The 19,635-nt window shown below is 41.5% G+C and overlaps 1 protein-coding gene across 1 annotated transcript in view; it reads right to left on the reverse strand.

The window, feature by feature from the left end:
- The window catches only part of PAX3 (paired box 3), a gene marked incomplete at its 5' end in the record, with an annotated part of 76,459 nt that overhangs the window by 8,779 nt on the left and 48,045 nt on the right, over positions 1-19,635 (reverse strand). The window contains 3 exons of the mRNA XM_010073122.1: positions 4,118-4,332; positions 5,466-5,631; positions 16,751-16,956. Coding sequence (XP_010071424.1) covers positions 4,118-4,332; positions 5,466-5,631; positions 16,751-16,956 — 587 coding nt within the window. The remainder of the gene's footprint in view (positions 1-4,117; positions 4,333-5,465; positions 5,632-16,750; positions 16,957-19,635) is intronic.

A 19,635-nucleotide genomic window follows, 5' to 3' on the forward strand; every position in this document is an offset into this window, starting at 1 on the left:
TTACTTACCACCTTTGTTCTTTTTCCTGGAAAAACTTAACACTACAATACTATTTAAGTCGGTGTATCCTACGAGTCAAATACAGGAAGCAGTAATGTGAGCAGAGCATTGCTACTCGATCTGAATCCACGAGCAGTCTGAAACAGCAGGCTTCAAAACCCACAAACTGCCTAAACTGCCTGGTGTAGAGCAAACTCTGCCGCTTTGACACTAATAAATAGCACATGACAAGGTCAAGGGATGCCCATGTACACCGGAAAAAACCCCTTCCTTATCTTAAATGAAGTAGTTCAAAATATTGATATCCTGTCTTAAAAACAATCTGCTCTCTAGTAAGACCGTACACCTACAGTTGCGAGACAAGTGTTTTTGCAGTCGCTCTTCTGCTTTCCATGGAAGAACTTGTGATGGCTGTTAATGCTGGGATCAGAAAGTGACATGCCAATTCAGAGGCGTGCTTAAGTCCCGTACACACATATTAACACATAGATATGCTACTGCCTAATAATTTTGAGTTAACAAATGTTTGTTAAAAGAAAATGCACTGAGTAACTGAAACCTAATTTGAAAAGGAAATATAATATTCCCATAAATGTATGCATGAAAGCCAAGAAGCTGCATAATAGGCATAGAAAACATAAAAATATGCAATTTACATATATTACACACTAATAATCTCCATTCTGACATTATATTTAAAGAGCTCTGGCTGAGATAGCATGCTTGAATTTTGTTTGCTTTCCAATGAAACACAAACAAGGACACTCCTGGCTACCAGTTCCCCAAGACATTAATATTCCTGCAAAAGTGAACCTTTGGCAGTCTGTAAGACAGAGGTTCTCTCACCACGGACAGGTAGTAATGAGTAAACCAGATGAACGAGGAGAATAATCAGTCACGTAAAGGAGATCTGCAGATCTTGTCTTGATGTTAAAACATGCCAAATATTAATGAGGTGGGACTCTCTTTTCTCTTATTCATTTAAACAAGAGCATTTTATTTCCCAGCCTGCAAGACAGGTATGTTATGGAGCATTCTGCGTCTTAAAATGACCAAGGCATACAGTTCTCTCTAACTTCCAAATTCAAGACTAACACAATAAAATTACAGCACCCTAGCCATCTCCACTTGTTCTCTGCCTTCACCCAGAGCTTGCCTTAAAAAACATATTTGTCCATCAGAGCCAAGAAGAAAGTTAGAAAGGAAACATCCTGCATGGGAAATAAAGCTTCCCCAGGGTCTGTGTGTCAGATCCTCATTTGAAATAAATTGAATTCAAAGGGGAAAAGGACGTTTATGTCTGGCAAGAATATGATCCTGTGAATCTTAATATTAGATTTTGTCCTGCATGTTCTGAGGGGGTTTTTTTAAATCACAAAAGATTATTCAGGCTTCAGACAAATCCCCCTTTCGCCCCCTCCCACTAAACTCGCCATAAATTCAGCCTTACACACAGTGTGTCCCCAGCGCTTGCCTGGGAGAGAGACAGCAATGGGTGGAAGCATTATGTTAATTGCTCACACACCCAGATTTATTGTGGTCAAAAATCCACCGGCTAGTAAAGAGACCCTCTTTCCTTCTCATCTAAATTCCTTGCACACAGTCAGGGCACTACAACATACCCAGTCAACAGGAAAACTCCTGCTTCTCTTTCTTCGTGAAATCCTCGACACGCAACTGGCTTTCGACTTGTCGGGCACCGCTACCTCAGCTGCACGGCCAGCACTGGGCATCTGCGGGAACTGGCATCCTAGGGAAGCGTGACAAGGGGACACACTGCGACACACCCCTGACTAAAGGCCATTTCACACGCAGTAACGTGGTACATACGTGACCGGTGTCTGAGGATCTTTTGGGTGTAAAGCACAATCGCTGTTTTGCTAGAGTCCCACAGTTTATTCCACATAATTTACATATTTGAGGCAGTATCACTGTCTTAAACACAAAGACTAGGTCCATCACTTTATACAGCCATGCATTCTATACATGTCTCTCAGTTATTGTTTAGGCCCCAAAACCATTTTAGAGGAGCTGTTGGTAACACTACATGAATTTGGGGCTGGGGTTTTTGTTAGTTTGTTGGAAAGATCTTTATCAGCCAGTGAAAGTGATTATTCAGTTGCCAAGAGCTTGTTCAAAATCTAAATGGATATAAGTAATCTCCCGTATGCATTCAGTGATGAACACATGATACCATCTTTTGAGTGACCAGCCCCCTCCTAACCCTGCTAGTAGATGTGCAGGGCGTGGCCAGGAGCTCTAAGCACCGGGGTAGAAAAAACTTTCAGAAGTCAAAGGAAACCCAAACCAACAGAAGTTTGATAGCATAAAGACAGGGCTGGGTGTAAAGAAGCACAGTAACTGATTAAATTATCAAATCTGCTCCAGGAGCTCCTTTTGATTATATCAAACCAGCAAGAATAGGGGGGGATGAAACCTGGCCTCACTTTTTTGTCCCCCTTTGCCCAAACATCACAAGATTTCTTTACTGTTGTGTTCCACTTCTGCGTCACAGACAATAAAAGCTTTGTGAAAGGAAAAACAGATCACATTTTTCATAGCCAGAACCAACATACATTTAAACTGACACCAACAACTACTTTTGACGGATTAACACCAAATCCCAGAAAGATCTTTATGTCAAAAATGTGGAAGACTTGCATGCTATGAAACTAGCCATTAAAAAAAATAATGAAGCAACTAATATAATGTCATGGCTTTTGTTGGAGATTGCATTTAGAAATCAGAATTCTTTAGAACAAAAATCCATTCAAGTCTTGTTGGAAGTACATCCATTTGTTTTTCTGTTGGTATTTTTTTCCTGAGGTTTCAAGTCATAAAGTTTTGTACCCCACTCTATGCTACAGGAATCTGTGAAACTTAATTACATTTACTGTTACAAAAAAGGGTTTATGAACTTTTGCCTTCGGGCAAAAATGTTTATTTCATTGCCTTTGTTATTCATTCTTTTCAACTCCGGTGCCTTTGAACTTTTCAGCTGCACAGAGTTATCACCGTTGCACAGGAACCAGGAACTGTACTCCCGAGATGCAAACCACAAGTTGAAGAGAACGAAGGAGGCAAAGATATACGAGTCGTTATTTTGGCCACCCTTTGTGCCATTAAAATCTCATTTTCTGCCTATTAGAATGCCCTCTCCTTGCTTAGGCAGTGGTGATAGTCAGTGATTAGTGTGTAATTGGGTATAATTGTCTTTTCACTTTTCATTTGTGTCATTCTGAGCTCCTCTCTGTTTTTCTAACCACTGAGAGGAAAAAAGGGTAGAAAGAAGATAAAGCTGTTAAAATTCTCACTTTCAGCCCTGAAGAGGTTCCTGATTGTAATTATAGATTGCATCCTCTTTGTGATTTCTCAGAATTTAGTGGACATTTCTTTCCAAGCACCTGGGCAAAGCTCTCGCTAATAAAATAAACTACCAACTATTCAAGCTCTAACTAATAATGTCAGCTTCAGACAGATGCCGCGTGTAGGAAAATTTAACCAACCTTTCGACACTCAATTATCAAGGCAATTTATTAACATGATTTCCTAAAAAGAGCTCATGCAATTTAGAAAAAACAATTACGGTATTCATGCATTTATATATTGCCAAAGAGCAGCAATACTCCTAATTTATGTATTTATAACTCGATTATAGCTCATCTCAATGCACACTGCTCAGCTCTTGGAACTCTCCTCATACAACTTGCCTGTAATTTTCCCAGACCATTTGGTAAAACCTTGGTGAGGTTATCTTAAAGAGATATTTTATTTACAGCAAAATTACACGATCTACTTTCTGTACCTGGCAATGGATCTTCACTGGGAATAGCAGTACCTTACAAATGCTTGACCACTGAATGTAAACATGAAGCCTGAATGATTACATTATAAATCACTTGAAATTAAATATAAGCTATAATTCTTGATTCATCCAGTAGGAGGAAAAAAAAATTTAAAAAAAAAAAAGAAGGAAACTAGCAAACTGAAATCATGTGGCTTGTATAAAGAATACATTATGGTTTAAATTTGGCAATTCATTATACTGTGGCCTGAGGGAATAGACTCTTTGGTTCTGGTATACAGCAAATCCTCTGTCTGAAAACACAAAACTGACCTGAGGTGAAAGGCCATTGCCAATGGCAGGGTTCATGGGATTTGAGGGCCCGGACGGAGGCACAAAGCTGTCTGTATAGCTGGAAAATCCATGCCTGGTGCTCGGTAGGCAATAGGCAGAGCTGCTCTCTGGATTCGACGGGAGGCTGCTTTGGTGTACAGTGCTTGGAGGGAGAGGCTGAGGTCTATGGACGGTACTGCTTGGATCAGACACAGCTAGAAGCAAAAGAAACATGTTCATACATTTTCCTCCTTTTTCTGGCATAATAAATTCATTATGTGAAGGTCAACTTGAAAGAATTGCATCAGGACCTGCATGTAAATACTGCTTAAATAGAAAGGTAAGTCTTTAATGTTGCTAGATATTTAACTGGCCAATTAGATTACACAAAAATTCTTAAAAGACTGTAAAAATCATAACAACAGACACATGCAGTTTTCAGACAATCTTTAGTGGGCATGTATTGTTCAGAATTGATACAGCAATATTTTATATGTCTATATACATATATAAAAAGATAAAGGAAATATTTATTTGCTTAGAAGACTGGCAACAGGCTTTCCCCTCTGGGTCACAGCACAGAAATTCTGCCATGGTTTGTAGTGAACCTGGCAATGGATGGGAGAAGCCCTGGGCTTTGAAAAATTCCATTAATTAGAACATCCACCAACAGTTAGGATCCAAGCCTCAAGGAGGGAGCAAGAAGGGTACAGTAACTTGTTTTATAAAATTTCACCTATAAGGTTTTTCTTTAACAGTAAAACCTAGCGTAGCCTAGATTTGAGACTGTTTCCTCCTCCTCCCGTCCCCCAAATCCATCAAAGTTCAGAGGATTTTTAACGTTAAGACAAATTTTTACCATACTGGGACTCGCTACTCTCTGATGTGAAACAGGACGGCCTGAGTAGCTGGGTTTTCCGCCATCAGATAATTATTCAGAGTACTTATAGAATTTTCCAGTGCACCATCAGCAAAAACAACAAAGAGAACAGAATACAACTTCTGCCTCCTTCCCTGCCACACTGAGCACCCTCAGTGAGGGAGGCTAACGCAACAGAAGGGTAGGAAAGCGTGTACATCACTTTACCAACACTGCGCGTCTGCCGTGCAGGAGGCTATTATTTCTCTAGCTGGCACCCTTCGCGTGTAACCAGCCCTTTCTTGCAGCAAAACAAACCCCAGTTCTTATATGCTTAAAATAAGCAGGCTTGCAAGGTCCTCACTGACTCAGACCCTGAATTAGCCAACATCTCTCTTTCTACATCAGAGAAAAAGATATTTCTACAATGGATCAACACAGGAAAGCCCAATAACACTATTTTAACCAAGTACCTGTTGGCTACTGTACCTTGCGGTATGGAGGTGGGCTGATAGGAGGGCTCAGAGAGCTGGTAGGTTGGCAAAGTTGGCATGGCGCTGGGTGGAAACCCTCCTGGGATCAGATGGTTGAAAGCCATGAGTTGATTGGCTCCTGCCTGTTTCCTCCATCTAGCACGTCGGTTACTAAACCAGACCTACAAATGTTTTAATTAAGCATGTTTTATTTTTGTACATTTAATATGGGTGCATCAGAAACAACAACATTGTATTTCAAATGCATTCAGTGTAAGGAAAAAGAGAGACACGGAGGATGCACACTGGACTCAGAGCTCCTAGACAAGAAAGGAGCCCTTGGCACATACATCAATGGTTCAACAGACAGGACAAAGGAATCCCAAACCCTAGTTTCCTCTCAAATACAGCCTGTTCCTGAGAAAGAAGCTGACTAATGCTTTCAAGGTTTAGTGCTTTTAATAACTATCAATCACTATCCTTATTGCACCAGATTTAATGAGAAAGGGAAAACATCTCTCCACTTGATCTAAGTGCCAGCCAAAGCTATTGGGTCTGGATTGGATTGCCTTTGCATTTAACTTGCTGACAAGTTAGCAGCATCGCTTAATGCACTGATGGAAGGTTTTTGTACTTATATAATGGGATACTGTATTGCCCTAATGATCAACAGAACCTTAAGCTTTTAATTTGAAAAATGCAAGCCCCATGCAGAAAACACACAAATCCCTCCCAGCAAGTTTTCATGTATTCAGATATGTAGAAAACATCTTTTAATAAACTTTACATTAACAGTAGATCAGAATTTCAGTACCAGATCAGCATTTCAGAACCACTTTGAAATCTGTTCCCAGGCCAGGGCACCAAACAGATGGGGTTTAGATTAGCAGGATATTTTAGCTGTAAATTTACTTTCCTTCACATCATTCTTAGTTCATGTTTAAGTTTTCCAAGTCTTGGATGTCTCTTACTGCCTCCTAGAAAGGAAGAGGCAAGACTCCACAAATGCAGACATAGTAAGAGTTCTAAAACACACAGGTCAATATTGATATTAGCAATCACACACGCCACAGATCAGAAGGGCAAGCAGCCACAGGAGGGGTGCATGCACCAGCGTGCATCCACACTGCCCTGCTGCGGGTGTAGAGCAACTTCCAGATTACAGCACTCAGGTCCATGAGGTGGACCACCGCAGAAAAGAAAGGTTGTTTGAGATAAGGGAGACTACACGTTTGTAAACAAGCAGATTGTTACTCATAATTGTACGCCCTGAAGCAGTTGCAACGATCATCTCTGGACACTATCAATTAGATAAGACCTAAACTGAGCATTAGCATCTTACAAGGAACATGTCCACAGCATGTAAAGCAGTCTGGCCTGAAAGCACAGAGGCGTGTCACTGGATGAGCGACATGTAGATGTATTTGTAAAAGTGAGCTGGGTCTCAGATCTGTCACCCTTCCTGCAAACAGCCCATGCTGGCTGATGCATGAACCATCACAGGCTGTACTTCCAGGTGTAACATCATTTACAAACCATGAGTGGCCCTTGCATAAGAGTACAACAACATTTTGGACTGCACTCTGGGGTTCGCTTGCTGATTCACAGCAGGAAGGGTGGGACTCACTGTGCCATCTGGTTTCTGACGTGGGCCATCTGTCACCATGCAGTTTCCTCTGGCTTCATCCTCTTTTGGATGGGATGCTCAGTTCACACAGCTGCCTCCTCCTTCGGCCACAATGTCTACTCCTCAATTATATACTCCCACTCCAGTTTAATATTTAAGACAGAGGGATAGACGGAGTCTCTGTTCTATCTCAGGAACCCCTCTCTTGGTGTTTGCTGTACAGACTACCCCTCCCTCTGCCTCCGCACGAAGCATTTCTGAAAGCAGCTGGCAGGAACAAGGCACCGGGGTGGAGATGGCGCAACCTGCGACGAGCATTGGTTGAGGGTGGGTCTAGACTCAGCAATATTTTTTACTTTTTCATCATATGGACATCTATATCCTTTTCCACTTCTCTCCTTACCCTTTTCTTCCCTCACTGACATTTAAGTCTAAGTTTCTTATTTACTCCTCCCAGACTCCTTCCACCTGCTCTGTCTCCTGAAGCCCCCCAGTCTCGCCCTCCTGCAGCAGTATTGTCTGAAGACAACCAAAGAGAAGGAAAAAGCAGCAAGAGACACTGAAGAGGGAGCAAGAGCCTTTGCTAAAGAGCCAAAGAGCACTTAGGAAGGATAATGGAGGTCAGAGAGGGAGCAGAGAACAGCAAACGCATGTTGTAATTAGCCTGTCCAGGTCATTAACTATGGTTTTCTCTATGACACTCTCCCTTTTCAGGTCAAGAGGGTTATCTGATGATCTTCAAACGCTTTGGAAACACTAACTGAACCACACTACATGAGTGGATATCACTGAGGAAAATGAGGTAACGAGATTTTTTTTTTCCTCTGCAGATAAGCATTTGCCTTCAAGGCCTAGATATTTATTAAAATGAGTCAGATCCCAAAATTTAATTCAGTAATGACTGATTTGCATTAATGACACGTTTTATGCTTTTATTTACAGATAGATTTTGGGTCATTTTATAGATTTGCATTTTTCCACAACTGCAGATATGTATTAAACATCCCTGAAAGTTACACACTAAATGGTATCAAAAAATCTACAGCAGCCCTGTGATGAACATCCTTGCGCAGAGCTCTGTTGCCACCTGCAGCCCCGGTAAATTAAGCGGGACACTGCAGAGGTGTAGGAACCTGCCTGGGCTGTGCAGAAACAAGGCTGTGTGTTACCATCTCAATCCCACGCAACTGGGACACGCTAAACGGGTGCTACGTGACCAGCACCCACATCACATGCCGCTGGCACAGCCATGGCTCCAGGCTCAGCAGCTCCAGCCCCCCCACGGGCTCGCTGCCCCCCAGCCACAGCAGATGCCAGCTGCTTGCCTGCCTTCGGACTGTCCCGGGGCAGCAGGCAGGCAGGTGGCATCTGACTGGCACCGGAATTAGTCCTAAATTAACTCACCAAAACCCCTGGAATAAATTCCAAACTGCAGAGTGAGTCTTATTGCAACTCATACTACACACGCTCATCACTACAGAATGGCAGAAGCACATCTAAAAAAACGAAAACAAAACAACGACAAACAGACAGCAACCCACACCTTCACAGTAAGCACCAGGGCTCCGATCCACAAAAGTACTTGTTTCCTTTTGATTTTAACAGTCTTTGGAACAGCCTTGGTAAAAATACTAAAAAATAATTTCTCTTTAAAATGCAATAAGCATGTACCAAGCTCTTACCATCACATATTTTCACAAATGAATGTACTGAAGCTCTGAATCTGTAACCCCAGGTGTTTTAAACACAGCAGTTTTTACTGTTGTTACTATTTACTGTCATGGCCTCACCCTTTTCACATGGCTTGAAATTAGGTTTGCAATTGTGTTTAACTCCTATTTTGTACCAGCAAACTGCAGGTTTCAGATGTTACATTTGACAGAACAAAGGAAAAATAATGTAACAGCAAGAGAGGAGGAAAAAATACAAAGAAAATTAAATGGGAGAGTTAAAAAGTTGAAAATTGGTTTTGGAAAGTTAAGAAAAAATTACTCAAACCTAGATAACTCAAACCTAAATATTTTATTTACATTTTATGTAAAGTTTATTGAAATTAGTCAGATCCCAAACTTTATTCGGTAGCAGTTATATGCTTTCTATGTTAACTGAAGTGATTTTTTTTTTATCCTAGTATTTCACTTAGACTACATTCTCCTGCGTTGACTTAGTCTCAAAAGTTCAGGAATTTTTTTTATTTTTTGAATCTGCACATCTCATGAAGAATCCATGTGCACTGTTACAACTAAATAAAGAAATCTTAAAAATTTTGCCAACATCTAGCCAAGACTTAAAAATAAATCTCTTCAAAATGAACCAATATGTCTGCTTACAAACATATTGTAAACACCTGGGGAAGCATTTTGTCTGTACATTTCCGACATGATTTAAACACCATGTCCTCTTATTTCAGTAAATTTCAACTTCCACCAGCATGACAAAATCCCCATCTTAGTATGAGCGGCCTTTGCAAATCTAGCAGGTGCCCATAGGATGCTTCTGTTCTCCCACAAACTCCCTTCTGAGGGAAGCGATCATCACCTGGATGCAGAGATGCTCTGGGCATAACACAGCCCCTGGTGAAGATCACAAGGGTCACCCTGGGTGAAAGTGCCACCCTGCAGTGGGTGTAACAGAAAACCAACTCTAAACTATCTACATCTACTTAATCTGACAAACTAAGGTACCTGGTGTGTTCCCTTCACCAGCAACAGCACAGGTCCCAGCAGAAGGCAGACCAACCCTAGACAGATCACCACTGCCCACACCAAATACCCCAATTCAGCAAAAGCAGTGGGTAAGCTACTGCATTTTGGAGACTCAAAATAGACTGTTCTTACACAAACGGAACGGTCTGAAGAAATATGATCTCCTTGTGTCCTATCATGCAGGAGCTCCCCATTAGTCAGCACTGTGCTTGGTGCTGTGCAAATGCAGACACAGGCAGAGGAAGCGCAGTGTGTCTGAGGGACCTAGGCGTCCAAAACCCACGTCTGCACCAAAAGCCAAGTCAGCGTCTTGGTGAGACTCTGGCTCCCCAGTTTCTATGCCACTTTCAAAGATGGAATGTAAGTTACCCAGATGATTTGGAAACAAAATTGAACCCGTGTCTGGCCAAAATTTATATCTCAAAAACAGAACTGAAGAAGATGAAATTTGTAACAAAAAGAAAAAATAGTCCTTTAAGAGAAGTAAGCATTGGAGGCTCCAGTTACTCAAGGATCTGGAACTGGACTGACCAAAAAAGAAAGACAAGAGAATACGAATAAAAATATTTTGCACCGGTGTAGAATGGATGAGGTGAACTAATAGATTTCTGCCATCTCTATATTCCGATATTTAGATCCTGCTTTTTATTCTTATTTTTCCTTTAAGCAGATTACAAGTGATGATGCCAACATCTTATTTCGTTGATTTCAACAGGATATTTTTAAAAGATGGATTTATTCCCTTGGGAACACACTAGTGTAATTAGCCTTGACATTTCAACAGTCTGATGATAAACACAGAGTGCTCCATTGCTTTTAAGGCAAAAAGATCTCCTAACCAACAGGGAAAACATTTGAGATATGAATTTTTCAGAAAACCCATGGACATTTTGTTAAAGACAGTCCTGACTGCTGCAAGCATGAGTGCCAAAAACACACAAAGTCAAAAGACACTGAAGTATTGTTAACAGCAGCTAATTTTAGACCCTGAAGTTTTTTGGGTTTTGTTGTTGTTGTTGTTTGGTTGGGTTTTTTTTTTTGCCTGTTGCCTTTTGATATTTTTCATGATAACTGCCTCCTCCATGCCTCCTATTCTCCACCTCTCCCTCCCCTCAAAATTCCCATGTCCAAAACACAGTCTGAGCAAGCTGGAAGCAGAGTCCTTGGTGGGTGTGGCATCAGGGAACGAATTTGGGGTGTGCAAGCAGTGAGGCTACTTTGCGACGAGGGGAAGCTGAAGAAGGAAACTGCTCATGAAGCTGGGCTGCACCAGGCTGGGCAGAGCTGTCTCCGTTACCTTTGCAAAACATGGCAGTGGAACTTCTAGAGACATGCGAAGTGTCTGGTCCTGCAGTCCCCGTTGATGCCAGATCTACATGTACTTGTGCAGCCTCCAGAGCAGCCTGAGCAGGCGCTTTCACCCTCCTGCCAGGCCAATGGCTGGCACCAGCGCTTATGCCTGCCTGACCCAGCTGGGAGTTCATTCAAAGAACAAAAAACAGCAGGGAAAAAGAGGAAAAAAGGGTTTTTTTCTTCCCTTTTCTTTTTTTAGTGTTGGGTGAATTTCCATCCTGGCTCACCATGGTGTCAGATGAGCTCCAGGGAGACAACTGCCAGGGACCCGCTGGAGGAAGAAGGAGTAGAAACAGAATTGCTTTTTAGCAACAACTAGTTGGTAAATCAGCTTCACTGTGACATCCACACACTCCCAGCCCCCCAGGAATAAGGTCTACTGCACACACACAGAGGGACGCCATGGGTAGGCCCGTTTTCTTGCAGCATCCCAAAGCGGTGCTGCTGCCTGCTGGGTGAGCAGCAGTGGGAACGCCCCGAGGCTGCGCGTTCTCTGCCTCGGGGCTGCTGGGAGCGGATGTTCGTGGTGATAGGAAGTCATGCTGGTTGGGATACACAGAATTATCAACATGAAGAAAACCAAAGTCCTCTTATTTATTTTGTTTGCTTGCTTTAAAGACCCCACACAAAATCTTAAAGAAAATAAAGAAAAAAAAAAGAAAAAACACAGACCAAGAAACCACTAGGCTGTGCCAAAGGGAACGAGGATTTCCAACCCCCTCACAGTGTGTTCCAACACACTCAGCTCTCATAGGTTTCTTTGAAAAGACTGACTCAGTTCTACACAAATACTTCTAAAACACTGCAGCTGAATAGTTCTGCAAAATATTGAGTAATGCGCAAATTGAACTGCATATTTATAAATTAAAGCGACACTAATTTGAGCCCTTAGGCAGCAGAGACCAGAAAAAGAGAATCAAAATCACATCCCTTCTTTTCCTTTATATTTAAAAAAATGTTTTCTTGGGCCTGCATATGTTTGTAGTTGGCTAATTCACCCATAAGAATTTCTCCTTCACCCCAAGGGGGAAAAGAATTCTACAATTATAGGGTTATCTACTACAAGAATGCAGACAGCATTTTCCTTTTTTTATCCTATATATTATACAAGAGGGACAGCCTCAAAAAAGGCACTATAAATTCTCCATAAACCACATCAGGAATAACTGTAAAGATCTGCTGAAAGGTCTTAAGTGTTCCTGAATCTGTCCCACATTCCTTTACCCCATCTCCCCATAGGACCCTACAGTTCAGCATAAAGCTCAAACCATTCCAGAGGAGCTAAGGGCAAATAAAGACATTTTTTGGCACAGGTCCTCCCTCCCCCATGATTTCCCAGTGAATGCTTTTCACTGTTTGCTACTGAGAAGAGGCTATTAAAGCTGAGAGACTGGACTTCAAAGCTTTCAAACCTTAATACTAGCTTAAGAGTCATCTTTTTCTCAGAACTATCTCTTCCCATCTCTGTACCACAGTGCAACAAAGAAAACAGTATGCAAGCACAGCACTTTAAAAAAAAAAAAATCTTTTTTTTAGCATTTTTCTTCCAGTTACTCAAGATTTCTGAGCTCTTGGGACTTCTTCTATTTGCTGAGGCTGTAACAAGCTTTTTACAAAAGCTTACAAACTGACTACAAGTTTGACATGGGAACATTCAATCCCATCTGAGTAGCCTGGAGACATCTGCCTGAATTTTCAGACATTCTCTTTTGTTAAACAAAATTTTTCTTTTTGGAAGTTTTCAAGCAAACCAGTTTAAACTTGGGATTTGGCAGAGAGAATCTTTTCAGGACAGGACATACTCACATTTCAGAATTCTTCCTGACTTCCCCTGCTTTTTCACTGTTATTCATGGACTAAAAAAACTCCAAACTACCCTCTCCCATTGCCTGTTGGGGTTAAGCAGGAAGGCTGTGTGCCAGCCGCTTCTCATGGCAGGACCTCCTGCACCACGCAATCCTCTACATCTCGGGACACATCCTCAACGTGGCCCAACACACAAGTCTCACACATCACATTTCTGACAATTTGGGAGGCCTGCCTTCACACAGCCCAAAAGGATTTGTCTGATGGGCCATTCCCCATCGGCCAAGGCAGGCTCCTGGTCCTCTGCCTACCACAGGACAAACCTGAACCTTGTGTAAAAATCTTTTACCAAAAGACGGAATTAAACACCTCCCACCGTCAGTCTGAAACAGGCTCCAAGCTGCTGTCAAAGTTCGCCCAGTTCATCCAGGTCTAAAAATAAGCTTGACGTGGGAGTCAAAAGGTGGCCAGAAAAGATGCTACCCACTTCATTCCTTATGCGCCATTTCTTACAGGAACCATAACTGCACTGCTCTGAAGCTCAGAAAGAGCCTTTGATCTTTATCTACACTGGGGAAAATTTCACTTTTAGAATTTGCCTTCAGATTGAGACAGCAAAATGGGCCCCAGACCTTAAAGGCCTGCACTGCAACTTAATGATGGCTTAAACGAGGTTTTTAACTGAACCAAGCAAAGCACTGCACGGTTGTGATTTTTACTCAAACTATGTGAATCTAACTGCACATTCCCAGGGTATTACTTTTTTTTTTTTTTTTGATAAAGGGTCATCCTTTGGGACTCTACTTATGTTTCTGAATTGTATCTGATGAATGCGCAAGATGGAAGAACTTTCCCCTTCCTGATGCATCTAAGGTGCAAAAAGAGCCAAAGTACCTGTGGTCGGGAAAGCAGAATTTGTCCTGCCTCCACATGACATCTGGGCTCAAGCATGGACTCGGCAGTCCTTGAGTGGAAAGGCACTTGCAGGAGGAATTGCAGGGAGCAATTTCACTCCTTGTTACACCCAGTGCTTAAGTATTTGCAATGATTGTAGTTATATATCTTGCACCTCTTGCAACATGGAATTTGTTGCAACACTTCTTTCCCCAAAAGCCTTTCCTGTCCCCACAACTAAGCACACAAATACTGTTCACAGTGTAAAGTCTGTTTTCAGTTGATTGTATCTTTCAAAAAATTACGCTTAGGAGCTGAAATGTTCTAAGTTTGATTTCAGCCCAGAGGTGACTTTCCCCCCTCCAACCATGCAGCTTAGAAACATACATTTGGTTACCCTTCAACAGTGGGAAAGTGAGAAAATAGATGATTTGTCAGTTTAAGACTCTTCCTTTCACGGGTGTTCCTTGGGGAATAGAAGGAGGGGGGAACCACGGGGGCGGCAGGGTAAAAAAAAAACAAAACATGACATGCAAGTGCTACATGGAGGGACTGAGGGAATAGCAAGGTTGGTTCAGTTGTAATCAATTAAATAACTTCCTAGACAATGTAAAACAACTCTACAAAATTAGTCCTTACAGCTCCAGAGAAGAAAATAATTTTCTGTGTTCGGCTGGATTTGGGCTGCAAAGAGTTAGCTCTTTTAGATGATGCTTGATGGGGAAGCAGTCAAAGAGATCTTTGTGTATATATCCATATAAAATTTGGTATCTCTATCTCTGTCATCTCTGTTACCAAAAAAGAAGTGTGGCTAAGAATGCCTGAATGCTACATCAGCATGGTTATCCAGCGCTCTCAGCCTCGAGTCTCTTAGGGTTATTTTGTTTTCACAGGTTGTCTTTTATTTCATGCCCATCATAGGTGGCTGTTTTAAGGGGCTATAGAGAGGTGCTGAATGCTGATAAGACAAATCCTGTATCCTTAATCCACTGCTAAATCACTCTGCCAGGCTTCAAGGGTACCAGACAGATGGAATGCTCCAGGAAACTGCCCACAGGCTGGCTACTTCAGACCCAGCTCATCATTAATACAGAAAGGTTTTGTTCTGGTATTTTAATCAGTGATTGACTGGGAACTTTCTTACATGCTGGGTTAGGTAAAATATCCATATGTCAGAGGTAGTGGGGAAGTCGTGAGGCTGTAGATCATAGGAGCAGTGTGAGACAGGATGTGTCTCAAGGGAACCAAGGAAGCCATAAGGAATGTAAAAAGTCACAGGGTTAAAGCCACATTAAGACAGCTGTTATGTTAATGAGAGTTCTGCTTTTCTTCTAGCTGTGGGTCATTGATTTAGAAAAATATGAACAAGGCCTTTTTCATTTTATCGTATTTTTCCACTGAAGCTAACATAGCCTAAAACATCATATCCTAGGTCCCATTTGTCTTGCTAAAAGAATTTGTGAAGAAAGTGAAAGAAGTTATCTTTACAAAGTTTGTGCAGGGACGATTCCCAGGGCTTGATTTGGTCTTACCTGGCCCAAGTCTCTATACAAAACTGTTCTGGAAGCATTTCACTTAGCAAACAGTTAAGAAAAGGCATAAACCCCAGAGTTTGCCTTCCAAATTCATCTGTACATCTGATTTTCTCTCACAGTCATAACAAACACTTACAAGAAATGCGGTGTGAAGTCTTCTGCAAAAATAGTTAGCAGGTAACACTGAAGAAGTCTGGACCTTTCAAGACAGATACTCAATAATACAGCCATGCTGCAATAGACATGCTTGTCTTTAAAAGTCAGAAAGATATTTTGTATTGTTTATTTCAGTTTTCAGAGTCTGAATGCCTCAGGCTGAGCTTCACAGTTCAAAACATAAAAACAGAGTTTCACCAAAGCAACTAAATTCACCTGCATTCTTGGTTGGATCACAAGTTACCACTCATTTCTCTCCCTTGGTTAGACCACAAGCTGCAACATTTTGCTTGTCACTCAACCACCCATTTGCTTACAAACACTTGCAACTCAGACTGATTTAAACTGGGCGTGCTTCTCCAAATGACTCTTAGATGTTAAGTAGTGAAAGAACAGCAGAGGATCCTGCCTGCGGTATTACACACTTCACAGAATGTGCTTCTGTGTTGTGAAATAAAGTAAGGCCTAACCTGAACTTGAATTCCAGGGTACAGTTTATTCCAGAATTATTTGGCTGCTATTCACCCATTTTTTGGGCATTTGAAAATCCAGGTTCATGCTTTTTTAAAATTTAATTTAAATCAACCCCACGGTTTATTCCTCCAGCACATTAGCTTGTTATAAACAATCCAGATCTACATGAAGTTGTGAAGACCTAACAGTTATTTCAGGGTTTATTTTCTTTTGAATTAAACTGACAGTGGGTATAAAAGAGATATTACAAGGTTTAAATTAAGTCAACTTCAAAGGCTAACCTAAAAGTAAACTGTAGATACTGCACCAGTAACCCTGCTCACTTGCATGGCTCTACAGACACATTGTCCTTTTTAAAATGTTTTTCTCTCCTCTGTTAATGCATGAAAGACCCAAACAACAACAGATGAAATCAGTTAAATAACCATAAACTGGCACAACAGCTGACCTGATTATATGCAGAGTGCTGTCAAATCCATAAAATAAACAAACTTCTTCTCCAAAGGCTCAGTACTATATTCATGGTAGGTATGGAACAGTTACTGGGGAAAACACATTTTTTTCAAAGCAGTTGTCTTAAACAGTTGGAAAACCAACATCCATGTACAGATGCAAAATACCCCTAAGGTTGTAAACAATGTAGCTTCACGTGTTCCTTCTGCCCCAGAGTAGAACTGTGTAAGAATATAGAAAGATCAACATGCTAATGGAAGAAGAAATTCCATTTGTTAGACAGCTTGTAAATACATACCTGGACACGAGCCTCTGTGAGTTTGGCTCTTTGCGCAAGTTCTTCCCTGGTATAAATATCAGGGTAGTGTGTCCTCTCAAAAGCTCTTTCCAGCTCTTCCAGTTGCTCTGCTGTGAAGGTTGTCCTGCTACGACGCTGCTTTCTTTTTAAAGGTAAATCTGGTTCTGAATCGATGTCAGAGCCTTCATCAGACTGGGGTGCTGATGCTCAAAAAAGAAAAAAAAATGAAAGACAAAAATTAGCTTTAGTTGAGGGGGCGGAGGGGGAAGCAAAATATTGTATCAACTGATGATATCTTGTTACATGGAAAAGCTCCTTTTGCACCATGACTCAGAACTGAGTTGGCAAACTTCAAAAAAGCCAAAAAGTGAGAAACAAATCAGACAGTTAAATGTTACATTGTGCAAATGTGCCCAAAACAAATAAGAATTGTTGAAATTTTTACTAAGAGTCTAGCACCTATTCCTGGCCCAAAAATATTTAAGGATCTCTAGAAACTTTTTAGGGTAAATGAATTATTGGATTTCTGTGTTTTAACTCCTCCAGGAGTTAGTAAAAACTTGAGCAGTACTGCTTAGTCCCAAGAAACCAGACAAGCAATATGGCCTTGATCCTTTTCCTGAACTAGTGAACAGGTATAAATTTTGTCACACCAGTGTGCATGTTGTAACTTAAACATTCTGACTCTATAGACACATGTCCATGAGACCCTGTCTGTAGATCCGTTACTAAAACATTATTGCTGAAATGGTTATGGAAGTCATTACAAAGGTATGGGCAGCACTACTGAAGAAATTAGTTCTCCTATACAATAAAATATTTACTTCATGTCATATATATTTTTTGTCCTACACTCAGAACAGTATTTTACACACGCTTGTGTTAGTGTGACTTAGCATATTCAAACATTCCTTCTTGTTTGCGACTTGCTTGCCTGTCTTAGGACCATTTAACATAACCTTAGGATAGGCCAGACAAGTATTAATATAAAAAAAAAATTTGAGACACGTTGCACAAAGTCCGGCAAGGACAGCTCAGAGCAATAGTTTGACTTGACTCTTCCAGTTACTAAAGCAAGGAGACTCCAGCATATGTGGTGACCAGAGCTGAAACACAGACTGCATGCCTGGTTTCATCATTATTCCTGCCAACCTTGGGAGGTTTTCCAGCACAGAGCACAGCTACACACAGATGTGCTGATGCCCAGCCTCCAGGCAACAGTCCAGGACACGGCTGTGAAACACCCAGGCTGCGTTGGACCAAAGGCCCCTCGCCACACCCCGAGTCGGTACTTAAGGAGAGTCAGCAAGAAACAGACCACCTACAGCATGTCCACGGCCCAGGAAGTGGCTACCAACTCCTGTGATCAGCAGTTTAAAGATAAATCAAAACCTAAACTCTTACTGGGTTTCAGGGATGTGGAGAGAACGAGATTACACACATAGAACCAGCTCCTGGCATCGCTGCTTGTTCCCCCTGTGCTCCCTGGCAACCAAGTGAACTCCAGCTACAGCCCAGCTGCAGCTGAACCCATCGCTGTAGCTGTGAAGGCAGCAAAGCCTCCTCCAATACCAGATCACATTCTCTTTCTCCAACAAACAGTAATGAACCAGAAGAGTAGACTTCCAAAGCCAGTCTTCACTTGCATCAGCTGCTGAGCCAGGCAACAAGCATTTCTTCTTGCCTGAGCCTTCAAAGGAAACCACCTAAAGAGGGCAGACGCTCCCCAGTGATGCTTGAACTGCTTGTTCAGTTGAAATACAAGCATTGCTTCCACTGCTTCAATAATGCCATATAAATTATTGATATAGATATTGATTTAAAATAATCTTATTAACTTGATTTATTTGGAAGTAACTGAGAACACAAAGCCAAAAAAGAAATCGCTGTTTCTCAAGCTCCAGCTAAAACCCCCACCACGTTCATTTCTGGCTATCTTACATTTCCAATTTCACTCAAGCTGTTTGAACTAATAAATACACCTAATCTGTTTACTTAGTCTTACAGCATGAGAAAGATAAAGTGCTTTTTCAGACAATTCAGCTGAAGAATTTATGAATTTCTGCATACCAAAAAAAAAGAACAATTACTGTTGGACCAGAGGCTCTCGTGTGAAAGCTATCTTCATGGTCCAGACACCATCAGTATCTTGGATTCAACACACACAGGACATCAGCAGAAACTCCCATAGAGCTTCAATGGGAGCAGCTGAAGAGTTTATGAATTTCTGCATACCAAAAAAAAAAAAAACAATTACTGTTGGACCAGAGGCTCTCGTGTGAAAGCTATCTTCATGGTCCAGACACCATCAGTATCTTGGATTCAACACACACAGGACATCAGCAGAAACTCCCATAGAGCTTCAATGGGAGCATCAATGTACTGTGAAAACATCCAACTCCCAGAGTTTCTTACTTGCGTGGAAGTTTTGCCCCAAGTAAGACTGGATTAAGCTGTTCCAGTTCTTGAGAATATTGTCCTCAAGAACAAAGGGGAATCAGCACAAACATCCTATCCCAAACAGTTCAAGTTCATTCCTTATCAAACAGGCGATCTAGGGTAAATTAATTCCTTATGAAACAGGTAATCTAGGGTATCCCAAAAAGAACATAACACATTATCTGAACTAGTGACAAATCTCAAATCTTCGCAGCTGGGGTCCCAAGTGACACCTGCGTTCCTCAGCGACTGCCAAGTTACAAGCCTCCAGGATGGCTTCATGCCGTTGTTCAAGATTAAAAACAAACATAGGATATTTAAAATATAGTTTTTCCCTATATTAGCTTCAGATACAAGTCACCCACCTTCAGCAGAACAGCTATTGCTGACAAGCTATTTCAGTGGAGGAGAGCCCACCAGCCACACTGGCAGGGGCACAATGGCTA

This window comes from Pterocles gutturalis, unplaced genomic scaffold, assembly GCF_000699245.1.
Source record: "Pterocles gutturalis isolate BGI_N339 unplaced genomic scaffold, ASM69924v1 scaffold3132, whole genome shotgun sequence".
Taxonomy (NCBI): domain Eukaryota; kingdom Metazoa; phylum Chordata; class Aves; order Pterocliformes; family Pteroclidae; genus Pterocles; species Pterocles gutturalis.